Raw genomic sequence first — 21,698 nt, forward strand, 5'->3', positions numbered from 1 at the left:
TTGGGTGAACTATCCCTTTAATATATATATATATATATATTTTTTTTTTGCTTTTTTTTTTCACTTCAGCAATAGTGTCGTCTTTAAAAAGAGACCGAACTTCAGTCTGTTGCTCCAAAGCATTCAAGATTTATCATAGTTCAAGTTGGAAATTTCATTTTCAGCTCTATATATGATCTATATCTAATCTGCTTTAAGTCAAAGCATGTGTAAGTTCATAAGTCGACACCATTGCTGAGTATTTCCTCCTTAAAACTGCAGTGAACCAAAGACAGTCTCAAAAACACGCTTTGAAATCGCTGGTGTTTCTGACGTCACAAACTACCTTTTAACCAATCAGATCAACGTGTGATCGTCAAACAGTGGATCTCTGAGCTGAGTGAGTGGAGGCGGGGCTCATTTGCATATTCATAGAACCGCGTATGTTAATGACACAAGGGTGTCGAGTTACAGTCAATATATTTTAAGGCATGAAGACATTTTTTTTATTGAAAAAATTATTAAAAATGTTATTTGGGTGATTAAAGATGAGACTACAGGGGGACTTGTATTTTAAAACTAAAAAATGTTTTAACTAATGTCTTAAATGTTAGTTAACAAATAGGACCTTATTGAAAAGTGTTACAATTTATTCTGAATCACCATGGAAACAAAAGATCTTCCAGCGCATGATTAGGAGAAGCTCGGACTCACTGCAACTCTCGGGTTTGCACACACTCATCTAAATATGAAATAATGCGATGCACAGTTAACGCTGATGAATGTCACGTGAGTATTGAACTCGTTTGATCACTCACACACTCTTCCATCAGGATCTTCTCTCGCTTTTCTTCATGTATTAGTGTGTTTTAGTGGATGTGAAGTCAAGTTCACGTTAACTATCATCCACTAACTAAACTAACACAATCATGACTGTCTTCATGTTCAGTTCAGATTACAGTAAATGACTCTTGCTTTGATGTTTTGAATCACATTCGGACATTTGTTTATGCTGGAAAACCAGACAAACATGCTAAGCAACAAAAAAAAAAAAAACGCTTCACAACAACAGCATTGTTCGGGATTTGCATTTCCACAGGATGAGGAACTTTTCCTCGTTTTAATTTTTAATAATGATACTTGTAAATGTCCCTGGTTTGCATGAAGGCTCCATCAGTATCAACAGCGTTCACACGGATATTATAATGTAAACACAGAGCGAATCTTCAGTATGTGATGAAGATGTGCGAGACTCTCAGGTCAGCGTGAAGAATCCCATCAGCCAATCAGAAGGCTCCTCCTGCTCCTGCTGCTCTCTGATTGGCTCTCGCGTGGCAGACTCTCATGACCAGCTTCATCTTCTCACATCACGAGCAGAAAGTGAGACGAGAAGAAGTGAAAGCCTGAAACTCCTCCAGTTCGTGTTTTTATTTCAGTGAAGATGAACAGCAGGAATCAGGAGTGTGTGGAAGCGCTCAGATACCTCAGGTAAAACACACACACACACACACACACACACACACACACACACACACCTGTGCACTGCAAAATTCCTCAGTGTTTCTGTCTCGTTCTCCAACACAAACATCTAAACATTCTTAAATCAAGATGCATTTACTGGAGAAGAAGCAAAATTGTAAAAATGTATCAAAATGAAGTGTTATTTTATTATCATTGAGATACTATTTTAATTTTATATTCGTTTTTTTATATTTTAGTTTATATTTTCATGTTATTTTAATTTTAGTTTAAGTTTTAGTGATTTTGTATATATATTTAAATATGTATATATTTATAGCTATTTTTTTATTTTAGCTTTACAATTTTAGTACATCAAGTTAAAATCTGAAAAATCTTGCCTTAGCAACTGGCTGCATTAGAATAAGCTTAAATTGTTTGAAACTTTGGTTTATTTCTGTTAATGTTCATTTTATTTCATGTTTAAAAAAAAAAAAAAAGGTTTTAGTTTTAGTTATAAAACTCTCTACATATTTACTGGAGAAGCAAAATGACTAAAGATATTAAGTAAAAAATGAGTGAGTGAGTTTGTGTTTAAAATAAGAGCAAATTTATGCCAATGGAGTCAGAAAGATAAACTTAATTCAGAGTAAAACAAGATTATTTTTCTGACTCCATTGGCAGATATTTGTTCTTGTTTTAAACACTTCATTTTTATATTCATTTTTTTACTTAATATCTTCAGTAATGTTGCTTCTTCTCCAGTAAATGAATCTTGATGTGAGAATGTTTAGATGTTAGTGCTGGAGAACGAGTCAGAAACACTGAGGAGGAACATCATGTTTTTGCAGTGTATCTCTATATCAGTATATCTAGAACTGCTTTATTGTCTTGTATTATAAGCTCAACACACACACACACACACACACACACACACAGTCCTGCGGTTGTTCTACAGCTCATTAAAGCACTTTGTCTTGCATTTATTTCTGCCAAAGTCTTTTTTACAAGAGTTAAAGTTTCCCAGAAACACATGAAAGATGTTTTCTGAGGAAGACGTCCTGACTCTCTCTCTTCACTGGGATATTATGATAGTAATATAAGTTTATTAGAACAGTAATGTGCTCCTGAATATCCTGATCCTCCTGATCCGAGCGGGAGACCGAAGCTTTAATCCGCTCCTCATCCGGCTGATCCGTCACAGACTGAGATCTGAACACACGCTGAGAAATACACATTATTACAGGAAGACAAACACAATCCTGGATGCAGAACAGGACAAATTCTGATTCATTAAACGGCTCATGCACTGGAAAAATGATTTCTTTTTTTTTTCATGTAAGTAATTAAACAAAAATGATTGGAGAACACTGTCAGTCAGAAGTTATGAATATTTAAGATGTTTTAATGTTTTGAAGGAAGTCTCTTCTTCGCACCAAGGCTGAGAAGTGAAATATTATTCTAATGTAAATCATCTGTTTTCTATGTGAATATACAGTAAAGTGTAATTTATTCCTGTGATCAAAGCTGAATGTTCAGCATCATTACTCCAGTCTTCAGTGTCACATGATCCTTCACAAATCACTCTAATATGAGGATTTGATGATCAAGAAACATTTATGATTATTATCAGTGTTGAACACAGTTGTGCTGCTTCAGATTTGTGTGGAAACCGTCATACGCTACCATTCAAACGTTTGAGGGAAGAGAGATTAGAAATTCATGCTCTTATGCATCAAGGACGCATTAGATTGATCACAAGTGAGAGTAAAGACATTTTATAATGTTAAAATGATTAAACTCTCTCAGTGTTTCAGTGTTTCAGTGATTCAGTGTTTCAGTGATTCAGTGTTTCAGAGTTTCAGTGTTTCAGTGGTTCAGTGATTCAGTGGTTCAGTGGTTCAGTGGTTTCAGTGTTTCAGTGTTTCAGTGGTTCAGAGTTTCAGTGTTTCAGTGTTTCAGTGTTTCAGAGTTTCAGTGTTTCAGTGGTTCAGTGATTCAGTGATTCAGTGTCTCAGTGATTCAGTGTTTCAGTGTTTCAGTGTTTCAGTGGTTCAGTGATTCAGTGATTCAGTGGTTCAGTGGTTTCAGTGTTTCAGTGTTTCAGTGGTTCAGTGATTCAGTGTTTCAGTGATTCAGTGGTTTCAGTGTTTCAGTGTTTCAGTGCTTCAGAGTTTCAGTGTTTCAGAGTTTCAGTGATTCAGTGTTTCAGTGTTTCAGTGGTTCAGTGATTCAGTGTCTCAGTGATTCAGTGTTTCAGTGTTTCAGTGTTTCAGTGTTTCAGTGATTCAGTGTTTCAGTGGTTCAGTGTTTCAGTGGTTCAGTGATTCAGTGATTCAGTGATTCAGTGTCTCAGTGATTCAGTGTTTCAGTGTTTCAGTGTTTCAGTGTTTCAGTGTTTCAGTGGTTCAGTGATTCAGTGATTCAGTGGTTCAGTGGTTTCAGTGTTTCAGTGTTTCAGTGCTTCAGAGTTTCAGTGTTTCAGAGTTTCAGTGATTCAGTGTTTCAGTGTTTCAGTGGTTCAGTGATTCAGTGTCTCAGTGATTCAGTGTTTCAGTGTTTCAGTGTTTCAGAGTTTCAGTGTTTCAGTGGTTCAGTGATTCAGTGATTCAGTGGTTCAGTGGTTTCAGTGTTTCAGTGTTTCAGTGGTTCAGTGATTCAGTGTTTCAGTGATTCAGTGGTTTCAGTGTTTCAGTGTTTCAGTGCTTCAGAGTTTCAGTGTTTCAGAGTTTCAGTGATTCAGTGTTTCAGTGTTTCAGTGGTTCAGTGATTCAGTGTCTCAGTGATTCAGTGTTTCAGTGTTTCAGTGTTTCAGTGTTTCAGTGATTCAGTGTTTCAGTGGTTCAGTGTTTCAGTGGTTCAGTGATTCAGTGATTCAGTGATTCAGTGTCTCAGTGATTCAGTGTTTCAGTGTTTCAGTGTTTCAGTGTTTCAGTGTTTCAGTGGTTCAGTGATTCAGTGATTCAGTGGTTCAGTGGTTTCAGTGTTTCAGTGTTTCAGTGCTTCAGAGTTTCAGTGTTTCAGAGTTTCAGTGATTCAGTGTTTCAGTGTTTCAGTGGTTCAGTGATTCAGTGTCTCAGTGATTCAGTGTTTCAGTGTTTCAGTGTTTCAGTGTTTCAGTGATTCAGTGTTTCAGTGGTTCAGTGATTCAGTGTCTCAGTGATTCAGTGTTTCAGTGATTCAGTGTCTCAGTGATTCAGTGTTTCAGTGTTTCAGTGATTCAGTGTCTCAGTGATTCAGTGTTTCAGTGATTCAGTGTCTCAGTGATTCAGTGTTTCAGTGATTCAGTGTCTCAGTGATTCAGTGTTTCAGTGATTCAGTGTCTCAGTGATTCAGTGTTTCAGTGATTCAGTGTCTCAGTGATTCAGTGTTTCAGTGTTTCAGTGATTCAGTGTCTCAGTGATTCAGTGTTTCAGTGGTTCAGTGGTTTCAGTGTTTCAGTGTTTCAGTGCTTCAGAGTTTCAGTGTTTCAGAGTTTCAGTGATTCAGTGTTTCAGAGTTTCAGTGGTTTCAGTGCTTCAGAGTTTCAGAGTTTCAGTGGTTCAGAGTTTCAGTGGTTTCAGTGCTTCAGAGTTTCAGTGGTTTCAGTGGTTTCAGTGTTTCAGTGATTCAGTGGTTTCAGAGTTTCAGTGTTTCAGAGTTTCAGTGTGATGATTTCATGGTACAGATGTGACGCGCTGCAGACCGTCGAGGGAAGTGTTCCAGCTTTGGCTGAGTCTCAAGATGCTGAAGCGAATGATGATTTGATCTGATGTTCGGGCTCGTGTGGGGAAGGATCTGTTGTCGGGTCGTTTCCCTGCATGAGTTCAGGAACTGAGGAGCCGAACACCTCAGGGATTCCCTATCGATCCCGATCACAGAAGGGCAGCGGATCATCTTCCCACAGGAGTCCTGGAGCAAACACAAATCCCGATGACGATGATCAGCACTTACTGCTTTTAGTCATACATTCATTTCCATTTCTTGCAGGTTTAACTTTCATTACTCATGTTTAAAACTAGTATATTTCCAGAGTTCATCCCAAGTTGTTTATTTATCATATTTACAGTAAAGAGGAGGCAGTTTCCATGGAGACGGAGTTGCTAAGGGATTATGGTTTCGGACGGCAACAGCTGACGGAGATTCTGGGACACGCGTGTGCGAACGCCATCGCAAAGGTCTTTCATCATTACATTCACCATTCATGTAATCGTTTTTGAAATACCGTATGAAAACAACACTTTCCTGTAATACATTTACTGGAGCAAAATGACTGAAGATATTAAGTCTTGTTTACAGAAAAAAACTGTCAAAATGAAGTGAGTTTGTGCTTACTAATATCTGTCAAAGGAGTCAGAAAAATACACCTATTTTCACTTTGAATTCAATTTATTTTTCTGACTTTATTGGCAGATATTAGTTCTTGTTATCTTAAACTCACTTCATTTTGATGCATTTTTCATTGAACAAGAAAATTCTATTTCATTTCATCTACTTCACATGCATTACTTGCCAATTCTTTGTGATTATTTGTGACAATTTGAGTAAATTCTACACCAACTTTTTGTCCTTGTAGAAACAATTTTCACTCAGAAATGATTTGTGAAACTTATTAGCAATTTATGAGTTGGTTCGTAACACATTGAATTAAAGTAGAAAGACAGTCTTTCTGTTTGTTAGTAATTATTAGTAGTTGATCAGGGATGTGATGATCTCTCTCAGGCCTTCCCGCTCTCGTCTCTGGAGAAACGCCAGGCCACGATTCTGGTGATCTGTGGACCGGATCAGAACGGGTGTGTGGGACTCGCGTGTGCTCGACATCTCCATGTGTTCGTGAGTGAAAACACACGACCGATCATGACCGATGAACACACACACTTCAGTCATCATGACCGATGAACACACACACTTCAGTCATCATGACCGATGAACACACACACTTCAGTCATCGATAGAGATGCTCCATTCCCGAACATGACGGAATCTATTCCTCACTGTTGGTTGTGAATCTTTTCTTTTTTTGGACAAAATATTGGATTGTGAGATAAAAAGTCATGGAATGCAAATGTTTCCGACACAAAATTGAAAAACAAAAAGGTTCTTTATTGTTTTCAAGGACTACAGTCAGAGATCTCACTTATCAAACAATATCTTTATTTTCTTTCAAATTCAAAAAAATTGAAAAAGATGAATAAAAATATACTAATAAAAGTGCAGCACATGCAACTGCCATTGAAAGGATACTATGACAAAGATATCGCTTTCTTTATTCACACTGATTTTTCCTCACATGAATATATGATTGAGCCGAAGAATGAAAGCTGTATCATATCCTTGGATATTTATATGAGCAATATATCACACTCATAGCCGTGAGAAACGCCTCTATATCAGACAGACTGCAGCTTTAATTTTGCGTGAAAAGATTGTTTTATTGGTAAAATGAAACACTAATTTCACATATCTTGTCTTTCAATAATTCAAGCACTTTTCAAGTCCCTTTCCATAAATATTTTCAAGGGTTTTCCAGGACTTACATTTCAGAGAGTCAAATTCAGGCTCTTAGAGCACTTGTACGAACCCTGGATTTATGATCATTTTCACAAAACTTTCATGGAGTAGTTAAAGAGGAGCCCTGAGTGACGGATCTGTGTGTGTGTGTGTGTGTGACAGGATTACATTCCCACTGTGTTCTGTCCCAAACGCTCCTCGGACCGCCTCCATCAGGACCTGACGGTGCAGTGCGAGCGGATGGACCTGCCCTTCCTCTCCTACCTGCCCAACGAGGTCAGATAAACCAGACTAAACCGGACTAAACTTTCCTCTCCTACCTGCCCAACGAGGTCAGATAAACCAGACTAAACCAGGCTAAACCTCCCTCTCCTACCTCCCCAACGAGGTCAGATAAACCAGGCTAAACCAGACTAAACCTCCCTCTCCTACCTCCCCAACGAGGTCAGATAAACCAGGCTAAACCTTCCTCTCCTACCTCCCCAACGAGGTCAGATAAACCAGACTAAACCAGGCTAAACCTCCCTCTCCTACCTGCCCAACGAGGTCAGATAAACCAGACTAAACCTCCCTCTCCTACCTCCCCAACGAGGTCAGATAAACCAGGCTAAACCTCCCTCTCCTACCTCCCCAACGAGGTCAGATAAACCAGGCTAAACCTCCCTCTCCTACCTCCCCAACGAGGTCAGATAAACCAGACTAAACCAGGCTAAACCAGACTAAACCTCCCTCTCCTACCTCCCCAACGAGGTCAGATAAACCAGACTAAACCAGGCTAAACCTTCCTCTCCTACCTCCCCAACGAGGTCAGATAAACCAGGCTAAACCTTCCTCTCCTACCTCCCCAATGAGGTCAGATAAACCAGACTAAACCTCCCTCTCCTACCTGCCCAACGAGGTCAGATAAACCAGGCTAAACCTTCCTCTCCTACCTGCCCAACGAGGTCAGATAAACCAGACTAAACCAGGCTAAACCAGAATAAACCTTCCTCTCCTACCTCCCCAACGAGGTCAGATAAACCAGGCTAAACCAGACTAAACCTCCCTCTCCTACCTCCCCAACGAGGTCAGATAAACCAGGCTAAACCAGACTAAACCTCCCTCTCCTACCTGCCCAACGAGGTCAGATAAACCAGACTAAACCAGGCTAAACCAGAATAAACCTTCCTCTCCTACCTCCCCAACGAGGTCAGATAAACCAGACTAAACCAGGCTAAACCTTCCTCTCCTACCTCCCCAACGAGGTCAGATAAACCAGACTAAACCAGGCTAAACCTTCCTCTCCTACCTCCCCAACGAGGTCAGATAAACCAGGCTAAACCTTCCTCTCCTACCTCCCCAATGAGGTCAGATAAACCAGGCTAAACCTTCCTCTCCTACCTCCCCAACGAGGTCAGATAAACCAGACTAAACCAGGCTAAACCTTCCTCTCCTACCTCCCCAACGAGGTCAGATAAACCAGGCTAAACCTTCCTCTCCTACCTCCCCAACGAGGTCAGATAAACCAGACTAAACCAGGCTAAACCAGACTAAACCTCCCTCTCCTACCTCCCCAACGAGGTCAGATAAACCAGACTAAACCAGGCTAAACCTTCCTCTCCTACCTCACCAACAAGGTCAGATAAACCAGGCTAAACCTTCCTCTCCTACCTCCCCAATGAGGTCAGATAAACCAGACTAAACCTCCCTCTCCTACCTCCCCAACGAGGTCAGATAAACCAGGCTAAACCAGACTAAACCTCCCTCTCCTACCTGCCCAACGAGGTCAGATAAACCAGACTAAACCAGGCTAAACCAGACTAAACCTCCCTCTCCTACCTCCCCAACGAGGTCAGATAAACCAGACTAAACCAGGCTAAACCAGAATAAACCTTCCTCTCCTACCTCCCCAACGAGGTCAGATAAACCAGACTAAACCAGGCTAAACCAGACTAAACCTCCCTCTCCTACCTCCCCAACGAGGTCAGATAAACCAGACTAAACCAGGCTAAACCAGACTAAACCTCCCTCTCCTACCTCCCCAACAAGGTCAGATAAACCAGACTAAACCAGGCTAAACCAGACTAAACCTCCCTCTCCTACCTCCCCAACGAGGTCAGATAAACCAGACTAAACCAGGCTAAACCAGAATAAACCTTCCTCTCCTACCTCCCCAACGAGGTCAGATAAACCAGACTAAACCAGGCTAAACCTTCCTCTCCTACCTCCCCAATGAGGTCAGATAAACCAGACTAAACCTCCCTCTCCTACCTCCCCAACGAGGTCAGATAAACCAGGCTAAACCAGACTAAACCTCCCTCTCCTACCTGCCCAACGAGGTCAGATAAACCAGGCTAAACCAGACTAAACCTCCCTCTCCTACCTCCCCAACGAGGTCAGATAAACCAGACTAAACCAGGCTAAACCAGAATAAACCTTCCTCTCCTACCTCCCCAACGAGGTCAGATAAACCAGACTAAACCAGGCTAAACCAGACTAAACCTTCCTCTCCTACCTCCCCAACGAGGTCAGATAAACCAGACTAAACCAGGCTAAACCAGACTAAACCTCCCTCTCCTACCTCCCCAACGAGGTCAGATAAACCAGACTAAACCAGGCTAAACCAGACTAAACCTCCCTCTCCTACCTCCCCAACAAGGTCAGATAAACCAGACTAAACCAGGCTAAACCAGACTAAACCTCCCTCTCCTACCTCCCCAACGAGGTCAGATAAACCAGACTAAACCAGGCTAAACCAGAATAAACCTTCCTCTCCTACCTCCCCAACGAGGTCAGATAAACCAGACTAAACCAGGCTAAACCTTCCTCTCCTACCTCCCCAATGAGGTCAGATAAACCAGACTAAACCTCCCTCTCCTACCTCCCCAACGAGGTCAGATAAACCAGGCTAAACCAGACTAAACCTCCCTCTCCTACCTGCCCAACGAGGTCAGATAAACCAGGCTAAACCAGACTAAACCTCCCTCTCCTACCTCCCCAACGAGGTCAGATAAACCAGACTAAACCAGGCTAAACCAGAATAAACCTTCCTCTCCTACCTCCCCAACGAGGTCAGATAAACCAGACTAAACCAGGCTAAACCAGACTAAACCTTCCTCTCCTACCTCCCCAACGAGGTCAGATAAACCAGACTAAACCAGGCTAAACCACTGCAAACAGGGCCAAAAAAAGTGTTTCAGGCCAAACACTTCTTAATGCTTTCTGAAGAAAAGTAGTTTGTTGTAGTGTTGAGTTTTCCTTCCCAGACAGCAACAAAGTATCATAACATTAACATAACATTACTGAATGCATTAATGAACATGAGCAATTGTATTTTTACTAAATGTTATTTAACGGTAACAAAGGTTAAGTCAAAAGTTGTGCCTGTTAACATTAGAACTCTGAAGTATAGTTTCTTAACTGATGCATTATGGTCAAGAAAACTAGTTTGATCTGTGAGAATGAACAGGGGAATCAGTGATTTAGTCGCACAGATGATCAATAATAACGTTCTCTGGTTTTCTTCTTGAAGCTGCAGCTCCTCAACGACGCGTATAACCTGGTTGTGGACGCGGTTCTGGGTCCCGAAACAGACCTGGCGTCGGTCGGCGAGCCCTTGACTGGAGTTCTGCAGACTCTACAAGGACTCAAAGTCCCGATCGCCAGCCTGGACATCCCGTCAGGTGCTAACCCGCTCAGTGCTGACCCGCTCGAGTATTAGCAGTGAGAGTTCATGAGCATGAGCATCTCGATCATGAGTGGCAGGTTTGGTAGATGTAGAACCTAAGGGTTCCCATCATGCATCATGTATTCTTACACATTCTAATTTTAATAAAACGTTCTGAATTAAATAACTCGTTAACATACTTTATCAGTAGGACATTTTATGTATAGAACCTTTCAGGGGGTTCACATCAGTTTTTTTTATGCATTAACATTTTCTGCTGATAAAATATGTTAATGAGTTGTTTAATTCAGAATATTTATATAGAAGAATATATCAGTATAGAACTTTTTAGGAGTTCCCATCATGCATTGTTTTTTTTAATGCATTTTAATATTTAAACACCTCATTAACACTTTATCAGCAGAAAAATGTGAAAAAACTTAAAAACTTTTCTCCTAGACTAGAACCTGTTTGGCATGAAGGGTTCTTTAACTAGAGTCCAGAACACTAGGGTTCCTTCTATAAGCACCTGTGTGTGTGTGTGTGTGTGTGTGTGTGTGTGTGTGTGTGTCCACAGGCTGGGATGCGGATGAACCTCGTCCTGAGGGAATCAGTCCTGCGCTCCTGGTTTCCCTGATGATTCCCAAGCGATGCGCTCGGAGTTTCCCCGGATCTCACTTCCTGGCGGGACGCTTCCTTCCCTACGACATCCAGAAGAAGTACGAGCTGAACCTGCCCCCCTTTCCTGGGACCGACCCAGTCGTGGAGCTGTGATCGAGTGTGTGTGTGTGTGTGTGTGTAGATCGAGGGACACAAACACCAGTCAACAACAGCCATGTGAATGTTTGACTTTATTAAAGTATAAATGTCTGCTCAATGTTCTTCCAGTGTTACAGTTACTAAATAAAGCGTGTTTTTGTCCAAAGCATGAGGCTGATCATGACCATTTCAGAACACAAGATCTAAACACTCTTTAAAACTCAGATCAGAGTCATGGCAGTGCAAGCCCTGGAGATCAGAGTCATGGCAGTGTAAGCCCTGGCCCTTCAACATCCAGATGTACTGACAGCAAGCGCTCATGATGTGGCGGTGATGCCAGTCAGGGTTTCTGCAGGTTTGGTGACGGTACATGTAAGACTTTTAAAGAGCTTTTTAGGACCACGTAAAGAAATGTAAGGAATAAATTGAAGGCAACACATGAACATCAGCATGTTCTGTCTGAGAAACACGAGTTGTGTGTGTGTGTGTGTGTGTGTGTGTTAGCAACACGTCAGAGTTTGGAACCAACAGATTTGTTAGTTCATGAATCTCTCGATTCCCACCAATAGAATCTGGAAGTATAACTTTAGCTCCTCTGATCACACGGCACAAAAACATCTTATTTCCACAATCCTCCAGTGTTTTCAAGTGTCTCAAGTTTCTTAATATTCTGTCATTTTGTATCTCCAGTAAATGTATCATTTTTTCTGCTAAATTGATCAAAATGAAGCAAGTTTATGATTAAAAGAACAAAGATTTGAAGATTTGAAAACTTGACGTTTTACATTTGCATCTGAAGTGTATCTTGAGTTAAAGTTGTTTTAGAAAACAGGACGAAAACACTGAGGAAGATATTGATTTTTTTGATACCGTGACTTTATAAAGTAAGTCATTCTGCTCGTCTTCAGGCCTTGATGTGTGTGTGCGGACCTGCAGAAACCCTGAGAAGTGCACATTTAAACACTCATTAATCACAGCAACTCCTCCTCATCATCTTCATCTTCTTCATCTGGAACCTGAAACCAGAAGACACTCAGATCAGACTCTACTGCTTCTACATGTGATGATAAGATGTTGAAGTGTGATACGCACCTCACCCGTTCCTCTCGGGGAAAAACAGCGTTCGACGGCCTCGACCTTCTTCTAAACGGTCAGAAACTAACCTGGATAAAACCAAAGGAAGAGAATTAACCCTCGAACACAGGACTCGCACGCTAGCACAAAACAAGCTTTAGTCTGGTCTAAAACAGTGCTGAACTCAGAGCTAAGGTAAAGTCTCACAGATTGAGCTGTGTGTGTGTGTGTGTGTGTGTGTGTGTGTGTGTGTGTGTGTGTGTGTGTACTCTGAAGCACTGAGTGGTTTAACGTCCCGGGATCAGATCTACAGCACCACGAGACGCAGCTGAAGCACATTACACATGAACATGAGCAAAGGAAGGTTACCTCACACACTACTGAGCGCTCGGGCTTCGCTTCAGAAGGAGATCCGGCACGAGTCTTTACAGGAGCAGAAGCATTGGGTGGAGAACACTCATCAAACTAGCATGTTAGCGTTCCCTAACAGCTCCCCTGGAGAGGTCGAGGAGGACCTTTAATGAACCCGATCAGGGCTGAACTATTAAACTACATTAACATGGTTTTAGTTGAAAAAGTGACATTAAAAACTCTCTTTGGTTTTAAGCATCTATTAATGTTCATCTTTAAAGAGATCATGTTCTTCCGGATGATCTAGTTAACCTCAACCCTTGTGATGATCATATCCAGGACTGTTTCATGCGCTCCTGCTTTGTGACACTGGGTTTGGGGTGTTAATGGTCAAAGTAAATTAATCCTCATTGCATCATTAGTTGTGTGTGGAAAAAGGCACATCCACTCGTTCCTATTCCTGTAACTTTAGCATTATGATGGTGCGCTTCAGTTACAACATAGATTTAGTTCAGAATGAAAAACAAAATACAGTAATGAAAATAAGACGAATTATATTCAATATTAAAGATTCTCTGCATTATTTAAATGCAACATTTACATTAACGCACGACTAACAGATTTAATTATTGAAGAGCACTTGCGCTAAAAATATTAAATTCATTAATTTTAAAAAGCTTTTTAAAATTACTTAAAATACATAAGTAATTTATATTACGAATAATTTTTTTCATTACTCAGAATACATTTAATTCACGCACTTAAAGTCATTTAATTCATTCTCAGCATTTAAATGAGCTAATTTACTTGTTTTGAGTGCATGACTGATACAGCACTGGGAACCAGCACTAAGATATTAAACTCAATCATTTAAATTCAGCTACACTTTAAATTTAATGCATAAAGTTATGAAAATGACTGCTAAATTTTCACTTTTACTTATTACTCTTCCTTTCTTAATTTCTGCTTTAAGAGCTAGCTAAAGCTATTAAACTTGATTCTCTGCATTTGAATCCGCTTTACTATATTTTTAATCCATGACTAACAGGAACCAGAACGAAGATTTTACATTTTTTAAATTCAGCAAAATTATTCAACTTCAATTGTAAATGCATAAAAAACAAATAGTAGTTAGTTTATGCTAATAGTAGCCAAGTATTCAATTTTAAAAAGCTACAATTTAATAATTCTTATTACCCTGTATATTTTTAGCACACATTCTTAATAGTAAAAGTAGTAATTCTCTGCATTTAAATCGGCTGCGTTCACTAATATACTGAGTGTGCACTGAAGTTATCAAGAGTTTAATGCAGCTTCCCTGATTATGGTAACCTGAACTCCTTTATGAACCTCATGTTCTTCCCATCTTGACTTGAAGATTCTTTTGAAAGGCAACAACAGAATTCAAAGCGTTTGAACAAATCGTTTCGTTTAATAGGCTCCATGAAGCCACAATTGAAGAGCAACAAAAAAAAAAAAGAGAATAAAAACAAAATAGTGAGTCAAATTCTGATACAAAGAAAAAACAAGAGCACAAGGATTTCCCCAGTTCTGGAGTGTACTGTTAACAATTTCTGGTTCTCTTTCAAGTAAATATTGGATATATGTTAGTCAAGAGTCCATGATTAAAATGCAGGCGTCGAGCAGAGACCCTCGAGAACAGCAGCGACGGACACCAGGCTGAAAGGAATTCACTTTTTGGAAACTGGACATGGACAAATCAATGCCTGGCTTAGCAAAAGTAACAAAAGGAGCCGTCCTCTTAATGAGAGACTAGATCTACTGGAACAGTAATGGAATTAACAGAGGCTTTCGTTGAGCAAACACACTCTCCCCGTAAAGCACAGGGACCCACTGTGACAGTGGAGATTGGTCAAATATAACGTTTATCAAGGTGGAGGAACCAGTCGGCGCTCTTCGTGACACGTGAACACATTCGTTCGTTCACGGCTTGATGAACAGAAACGGCCTTTTTCTTAAAAGTACAAGAACAGAACAGAAACAGGGAGAACAGCTACAAAACAAATCCAAGAATAGATCCATGAGTCTTTAGAAACGCTCGGCCAGTGTCGTGTCGGGTCTTGGGTTTTACTCGTGTACAGCTGAGGAGGAAGTATCACACATCAAGACACTGAAGAATCTCAACAGGTTTAAGACACAAAAATCCCGCTAGCTAACCAACCAGAGCAAAGACATGAAAACAGGGTCGTTTCGAGCGATCCGGAGAATGAGGGCAACCGTTCCTCCAATGGAGATGATCGGATGAGTCATTTTGGGGTTTTTTTTTATTACTTGTCATGAAGATTGAGATCCAAATTGAAAATTGTGGCATTAAAGCATTTGTTTTATTAATCCATGTAAAAAAAAAAGTAGAAATGACTTGACTAATCCGCCCCGGTTGTAGAAACTCAAGAAAAGCCTGTTTTACCAGTCTGCGGCGACATGCTCGTATGGGGATTGTAGAGGCGAAGAAGCTAATACGTACCATAGCTATCATAGCTATCTCTGTAAGAGCTGCCTCGATCGCCGTAACTGGAACTCCTGCACACACAGACAAACACACGCGTGAGAAATGCACAATTGCTGAATTATTAGCTTTTTTTTTTACTGCTGACATATTGCACTGATTCTTGCAGTCTAATGTAAAATAAAAAGTTTTATTTAATCTAAATATTAGTTAAGATTAATTGTGGCGGTCTAACGTCAAAGACGATTGTGGCGGTCTAACGTCAAAAACATTTAGTTGTGGCGGCCTAACGTCAAAAACTATTGTGGCGGTCTAACGTCAAAGATGATTAATTGTGGCGGTCTAACGTCAAAGAGGATTAATTGTGGCGGTCTAACGTCAAAGAGGATTAATTGTGGCGGTCTAACGTCAAAGAGGATTAATTGTGGCGGTCTAACGTCAAAAACATTTAGTTGTGGCGGCCTAACGTCAAAAACTATTGTGGCGGTCTAACGTCAAAGAGGATTAATTGTGGCGGTCTAACGTCAAAGAGGATTAATTGTGGCGGTCTAACGTCAAAAACATTTAGTTGTGGCGGCCTAACGTCAAAGAGGATTAATTGTGGCGGTCTAACGTCAAAAACATTTAGTTGTGGCGGCCTAACGTCAAAAACGATTAGTTGTGGCGGCCTAACGTCAAAAACGATTAATTGTGGCGGTCTAACGTCAAAGATGATTAATTGTGGCGGTCTAACGTCAAAAACATTTAGTTGTGGCGGTCTAACGTCAAAAACTATTGTGGCGGTCTAACGTCAAAGAGGATTAATTGTGGCGGTCTAACGTCAAAAACATTTAGTTGTGGCGGCCTAACGTCAAAAACGATTAGTTGTGGCGGTCTAACGTCAAAGAGGATTAATTGTGGCGGTCTAACGTCAAAAACATTTAGTTGTGGCGGTCTAACGTCAAAGAGGATTAATTGTGGCGGTCTAACGTCAAAAACATTTAGTTGTGGCGGCCTAACGTCAAAAACGATTAGTTGTGGCGGCCTAACGTCAAAAACGATTAATTGTGGCGGACTAATGGCTAAAAACATTTAGTTGTGGCGGTCTAACGTCAAAAACATTTAGTTGTGGCGGCCTAACGTCAAAAACGATTAATTATGGCGGCCTAACGTCAAAGATGATTAATTGTGGTGTCTAATGTCAAAAAGTTTAATTGTGGCGGACTAACGTCAAAAACATTTAATTGTGGCGGTCTAACGGCTAAAAACATTTAGTTGTGGCGGTCTAACGGCTAAAAACATTTAGTTGTGGTGTCTAATGTCAAAAAGTTTAATTGTGGTGGTCTAACGGCTAAAAACATTTAGTTGTGGCGGTCTAACGGCTAAAAACATTTAGTTGTGGCGGTCTAACGTAAAAAACGTTTAATTGTGGCGGACTAACGTCAAAAACGTTTTTGTGGCGGACTAACGGCTAAAAACATTTAGTTGTGGTATCTAATGTCAAAAAGCTTAATTGTCTAACGTAAAAAAAATTTTAGTTGTGGCTGCCTAACGTCAAAAACTATTAATTGTGGCGGTCGAACGTCAAAAACTATTAATTGTGGCGGCCTAACGTCAAAAACATTTAGTTGTGGCGGTCTAACGTCAAAAACGTTTAATTGTGGCGGTCTAACGTCAAAAACTATTAATTGTGGCGGCCTAACGTCAAAAACTATTAATTGTGGCGGTCTAACGTCAAAAACATTTAGTTGTGGCAGACTAACGTCAAAAACTATTAATTGTGGCGGACTAACGGCTAAAAACATTTAGTTGTGGCGGCCTAACGTCAAAAACTATTAATTGTGGCGGCCTAATGTCAAAAACTATTAATTGTGGCGGCCTAACCACTATTAATTGTGGCGGCCTAACGTCAAAAACTATTAATTGTGGCGGCCTAACGTCAAAAACTATTAATTGTGGCGGTCTAACGTCAAAAACTATTAATTGTGGCGGTCTAACGTCAAAAACATTTAGTTGTGGCGGCCTAACGTCAAAAACGATTAGTTGTGGCGGTCTAACGTCAAAGAGGATTAATTGTGGCGGTCTAACGTCAAAAACATTTAGTTGTGGCGGTCTAACGTCAAAGAGGATTAATTGTGGCGGTCTAACGTCAAAAACATTTAGTTGTGGCGGCCTAACGTCAAAAACGATTAGTTGTGGCGGCCTAACGTCAAAAACGATTAATTGTGGCGGACTAATGGCTAAAAACATTTAGTTGTGGCGGTCTAACGTCAAAAACATTTAGTTGTGGCGGCCTAACGTCAAAAACGATTAATTATGGCGGCCTAACGTCAAAGATTAATTGTGGTGTCTAATGTCAAAAAGTTTAATTGTGGCGGACTAACGTCAAAAACATTTAATTGTGGCGGTCTAACGGCTAAAAACATTTAGTTGTGGCGGTCTAACGGCTAAAAACATTTAGTTGTGGTGTCTAATGTCAAAAAGTTTAATTGTGGTGGTCTAACGGCTAAAAACATTTAGTTGTGGCGGTCTAACGGCTAAAAACATTTAGTTGTGGCGGTCTAACGTAAAAAACGTTTAATTGTGGCGGACTAACGTCAAAAACGTTTTTGTGGCGGACTAACGGCTAAAAACATTTAGTTGTGGTATCTAATGTCAAAAAGCTTAATTGTCTAACGTAAAAAAAATTTTAGTTGTGGCTGCCTAACGTCAAAAACTATTAATTGTGGCGGTCGAACGTCAAAAACTATTAATTGTGGCGGCCTAACGTCAAAAACATTTAGTTGTGGCGGTCTAACGTCAAAAACGTTTAATTGTGGCGGTCTAACGTCAAAAACTATTAATTGTGGCGGCCTAACGTCAAAAACTATTAATTGTGGCGGTCTAACGTCAAAAACATTTAGTTGTGGCAGACTAACGTCAAAAACTATTAATTGTGGCGGACTAACGGCTAAAAACATTTAGTTGTGGCGGCCTAACGTCAAAAAATATTAATTGTGGCGGCCTAATGTCAAAAACTATTAATTGTGGCGGCCTAACCACTATTAATTGTGGCGGCCTAACGTCAAAAACTATTAATTGTGGCGGCCTAACGTCAAAAACTATTAATTGTGGCGGTCTAACGTCAAAAACTATTAATTGTGGCGGTCTAACGTCAAAAACATTTAGTTGTGGCGGCCTAACGTCAAAAACTATTAATTGTGGCGGTCTAACGTCAAAAACATTTAGTTGTGGCGGCCTAACGTCAAAAACTATTAATTGTGGCGGCCTAACGTCAAAAACATTTAGTTGTGGCAGACTAACGTCAAAAACGTTTAATTGTGGCGGCCTAACGTCAAAAACTATTAATTGTGGCGGCCTAACGTCAAAAACTATTAATTGTGGCGGACTAACGGCTAAAAACATTTAGTTGTGGCGGCCTAACGTCAAAAACTATTAATTGTGGCGGACTAACGTCAAAAACATTTAATTGTGGCAGACTAACGTCAAAAACTATTAATTGTGGCGGACTAACGGCTAAAAACATTTAGTTGGGGCGGCCTAACGTCAAAAACTATTAATTGTGGCGGCCTAACGTCAAAAACGATTAATTGTGGCGGACTAACGTCAAAAACATTTAATTGTGGCGGTCTAACGTCAAAAACGTTTAATTGTGGCGGTCTAACGTCAAAAACTATTAATTGTGGCGGCCTAACGTCAAAAACATTTAGTTGTGGCAGACTAACGTCAAAAACGTTTAATTGTGGCAGACTAACGGCTAAAAACATTTAGTTGTGGTATCTAATGTCAAAAAGCTTAATTGTTGCTGCCTAACACCAAAAATAGTTTGGGTTGCAGTCCAATGTCAAAAAGTGTTACATTGTTGCAATCTGTCAAAAAGACAACATTAGTTCAGCACATCAGTCATGTGACAGTATAGCTCCACCTGTGTAGTATAATGATGAAACACACACACCTCACCTGTCCCTGTTGTAGCCTCCTCCACCGCCCCCCCCAGAGGAGTATCCCCCTCCTCCACCTCCACTCTTGTATCCGCCGCTGTAGCTTCGGTCTCCGCCGCCGTAACTACGGTCGCTACTGCCGTAACCGCGGTCTCCACCGCCATATCCACCTCCGCCTTCAGAGAGCAAGACATTAACACACGCAGCTTTGAGAACATGCCACAGCACTCGTACACTGTGAGAGATCAGCACCTCTCGAACCTCCTCTTCCTCGGCCTCCCCTGAAGAAACCCCCACCTCCTCTTCCCCCTCCTCCTCCTCTGTAGGATCCTCCACCGGAACGTCCTCCTCCTCCGCCGCCACCCTTCCCGGCCTCGTCCACACGGATCGTACGCCCATCCACCGACTGATCATGCAACACAGAGAGGGCGTTAGTACACAAATACATGGAGGAACACAGTGGATAAGACATGCACCCATCACTTCAACTCTGATTGCTGAAGTTTTCTGCACAGCATTATGGGTAATGTAGTTTTTCACCACGACTTCCATGTTTATTTTAAAATAAGTTGAAATAAAGGAAACTATGCACAGCATTATGGGAAATGCCCAAAACTTTTAATTATTGTGGCCTAACGTCAATTTTTCAAAAATGTTGAATTGCTGCAGTCTATCAATGTTTCATTGTTGCAGACTAACATCAAAAAGAGTTTCATTGTTGCGGCTTAATGACAAAAATGCTTGGATGAACAGGAAGTAGATATGCCACTTTACCAATCATTTCAACTCTGCACAGCATTATGGGTAATAAGTTTCATTGTTGCAGTCTAACGTAAATTTTTTATTTTCGTCATCTAACAAAAAAAAGTTTCACTGTTGCATTTTAATTGTTACGGTCTAACATAAAAATTAAGTACACAAATACTTGGAGGAACAGAAAATAGATACACCTTTTTACCCATCATTTCCACTATGACTGGTGTATTCATTTTTTTATGACTTCCACTGTTAACCATGATTTTTTAAAATCCTAAGTTGAAATAATGCAAAAAAAGATGGAGTTTTTCCATCTAAATCTAATGAGAAACACTTTTGGTTTTTACTTTGAATCAACTGTTGTGCTCGAGTGCAAGTCAGATCTAGAAGTGTCTCAGTAACTAACCTTTCCATTCATTCCTTCCAGCGCATCCTTCGCATCATCTGGATTCTCAAAAGTCACAAAGCCGAATCCTCGGGATTTGTTGGTTTCTCTGTTTCGGGCCACATGAACTGAAGAGAGACGAATATAATAATGAGCCACTTATGTAAATCACAGAAAGCACACGAACCAATCAAAAACAGCGCGGGCGCAGAGAGGCGCTGTGATTGGCGAGAGGGCGGGGCTTACCGTTGGTGATGACGCCATATTTGGAGAAGGCGTCTTCTAGCGACTGTTCGGTTGTGTCGAAACTCAATCCGCCGATAAACAGCTTTCCTTCGTCAGACATTCTGAGCTAAAAACACGAATATTGCACAAAAGAGTTAAAACACAGTTTAGATCTGCACATATAAAAGTACAAAAAAATCCGCATATTTATGACTCATAGCGGCCTGGCGATAAAATGGAAATAATGAATAAATAAAATGGCGGGAAGCGTGTATTGTCCGTTTAAAATAGATAATCAATCGATTATTTCAATATTCATCCTGTATTTTAGACAATAAAACACTAAATCTGGGTCAGCGCGAGCACGCTGCTTCAAACTAGGTCAAACAATGGATTCCATACAAACACACGAAAGCTCGAATAAAATATAACGAGGTCAGATTTGAAACCACCATATGCGCATTATACTACATAAAATACTCAATCATTGATTGTAAAAGTATCGATTAAGATATTACAGGTTGATTTAAACGGTTGATCTCAGATGAGGATGATGAAGATCTCCATCACGCGCCGCCATTTTAAGCAGCGCGCGAGTCGAGAAGGCCAAACACGCACACATCTTAATCAATCCAACCGGTAAATAAGACATATATAAATACAGTGAAGAACACATCGAGTAAAGTTAAAGAGTGTTGTTTAAAGTGAGGTACCTGTGATGTCGCAGTAGTAGCGGGCGGATGAAATGGCGTGTGTGCGTCTCGAACGCCTTCAGAACTCCAGAGACGCAGGAACGAGCCGCGCGCCTCTTATATACCCGCGCGCTCGGGGGCGGGGCCTAAACACAACCTCATTTACATACAAACCGGAATGAACCGAATGAACCTAAAGTTTAAACGAACATATGTAGATTTGTTCAAGTTTCTGCTTGTTTCGAAGCAGTTACTTTAAAATGTTATTTTAATGCTTAAAACGTTTGAAAAGGAGAAGTACTTGCCTTAAAACTCTCTAAATTACTGGCAATATATATGGATTACCCACGCCTGAAATGTAATAAAATAATATACCCCTGGTTTCACAGACAGGGGTTAAGACTAGTCCTAGGCTAAAATGTAAGTCTGAGCTGTTTCCACTGAAATAAAATTGCACTGACTGATCTTAAAAATATATCAGTGCCTTTTTAGTTTT

General features: G+C 40.5%; 2 protein-coding genes across 15 annotated transcripts; one reads left to right on the plus strand and one right to left on the minus strand.

Annotated features, from left to right (window-relative positions):
* Positions 1-1,189: 1,189 nt before the first annotated feature.
* Positions 1,190-11,495, plus strand: LOC311291372 (yjeF N-terminal domain-containing 3-like). Of its 3 annotated transcripts, none has more exons than XM_084410355.1 (6): positions 1,190-1,467; positions 5,486-5,594; positions 6,139-6,249; positions 7,090-7,203; positions 10,439-10,589; positions 11,151-11,495. In XM_084410355.1, exons 1-6 carry the CDS (start codon positions 1,421-1,423, stop codon positions 11,345-11,347), a joined length of 729 nt encoding a protein of 242 aa, XP_084266481.1. In that variant the 5' UTR covers positions 1,190-1,420; the 3' UTR covers positions 11,348-11,495. The 3 variants fall into 3 exon arrangements, with proteins under 3 accessions (XP_084266481.1, XP_084266482.1, XP_084266483.1); XM_084410356.1 differs by having other exon boundaries at positions 10,445-10,589; XM_084410357.1 differs by lacking the exon at positions 1,190-1,467 and adding an exon at positions 2,638-2,775.
* Positions 11,408-21,341, minus strand: cirbpa (cold inducible RNA binding protein a). 12 transcript variants are annotated; one of them, XR_014627556.1, is made up of 8 exons: positions 21,224-21,315; positions 20,532-20,637; positions 20,307-20,413; positions 19,442-19,550; positions 19,164-19,320; positions 15,243-15,298; positions 12,425-12,495; positions 11,408-12,348 (listed from the first exon to the last, which is right to left on the minus strand). XR_014627556.1 is itself a non-coding variant. In XM_084410360.1 (7 exons), exons 2-7 carry the CDS (start codon positions 20,629-20,631, stop codon positions 14,846-14,848), a joined length of 543 nt encoding a protein of 180 aa, XP_084266486.1. In that variant the 5' UTR covers positions 20,632-20,637; positions 21,224-21,341; the 3' UTR covers positions 14,170-14,845. The 12 variants fall into 12 exon arrangements, 3 of the variants coding, with proteins under 3 accessions (XP_084266486.1, XP_084266485.1, XP_084266484.1); XR_014627557.1 differs by having other exon boundaries at positions 19,159-19,320; XR_014627558.1 differs by having other exon boundaries at positions 19,406-19,550.
* Positions 21,342-21,698: the final 357 nt, after the last annotated feature.

Source organism: Rutilus rutilus (assembly GCF_951802725.1).
Source record: "Rutilus rutilus genome assembly, chromosome: 6".
Taxonomy (NCBI): Eukaryota; Metazoa; Chordata; class Actinopteri; order Cypriniformes; family Leuciscidae; genus Rutilus; species Rutilus rutilus.

Bases quoted from the DNA above. Each gene is read 5' to 3' on its own strand.
- LOC311291372 (XM_084410355.1), top strand. From the start codon at position 1,421: ATGAACAGCAGGAATCAGGAGTGTGTGGAAGCGCTCAGATACCTCAG. The intron at 6,250-7,089 runs GTGAGTGAAAAC...TGTGTGTGACAG, and splicing joins CTCGACATCTCCATGTGTTC to GATTACATTCCCACTGTGTT. The intron at 10,590-11,150 runs GTGCTAACCCGC...GTGTGTCCACAG, and splicing joins CAGCCTGGACATCCCGTCAG to GCTGGGATGCGGATGAACCT.
- cirbpa (XM_084410358.1), bottom strand. From the start codon at position 20,631: ATGTCTGACGAAGGAAAGCTGTTTATCGGCGGATTGAGTTTCGACACA. The intron at 19,321-19,396 runs GTGCTGATCTCT...TGCTCTCTGAAG, and splicing joins AGGAAGAGGAGGTTCGAGAG to GCGGAGGTGGATATGGCGGT. The intron at 15,299-19,163 runs GTGAGGTGTGTG...CTGTGTGTGCAG, and splicing joins GGAGGCTACAACAGGGACAG to GAGTTCCAGTTACGGCGATC.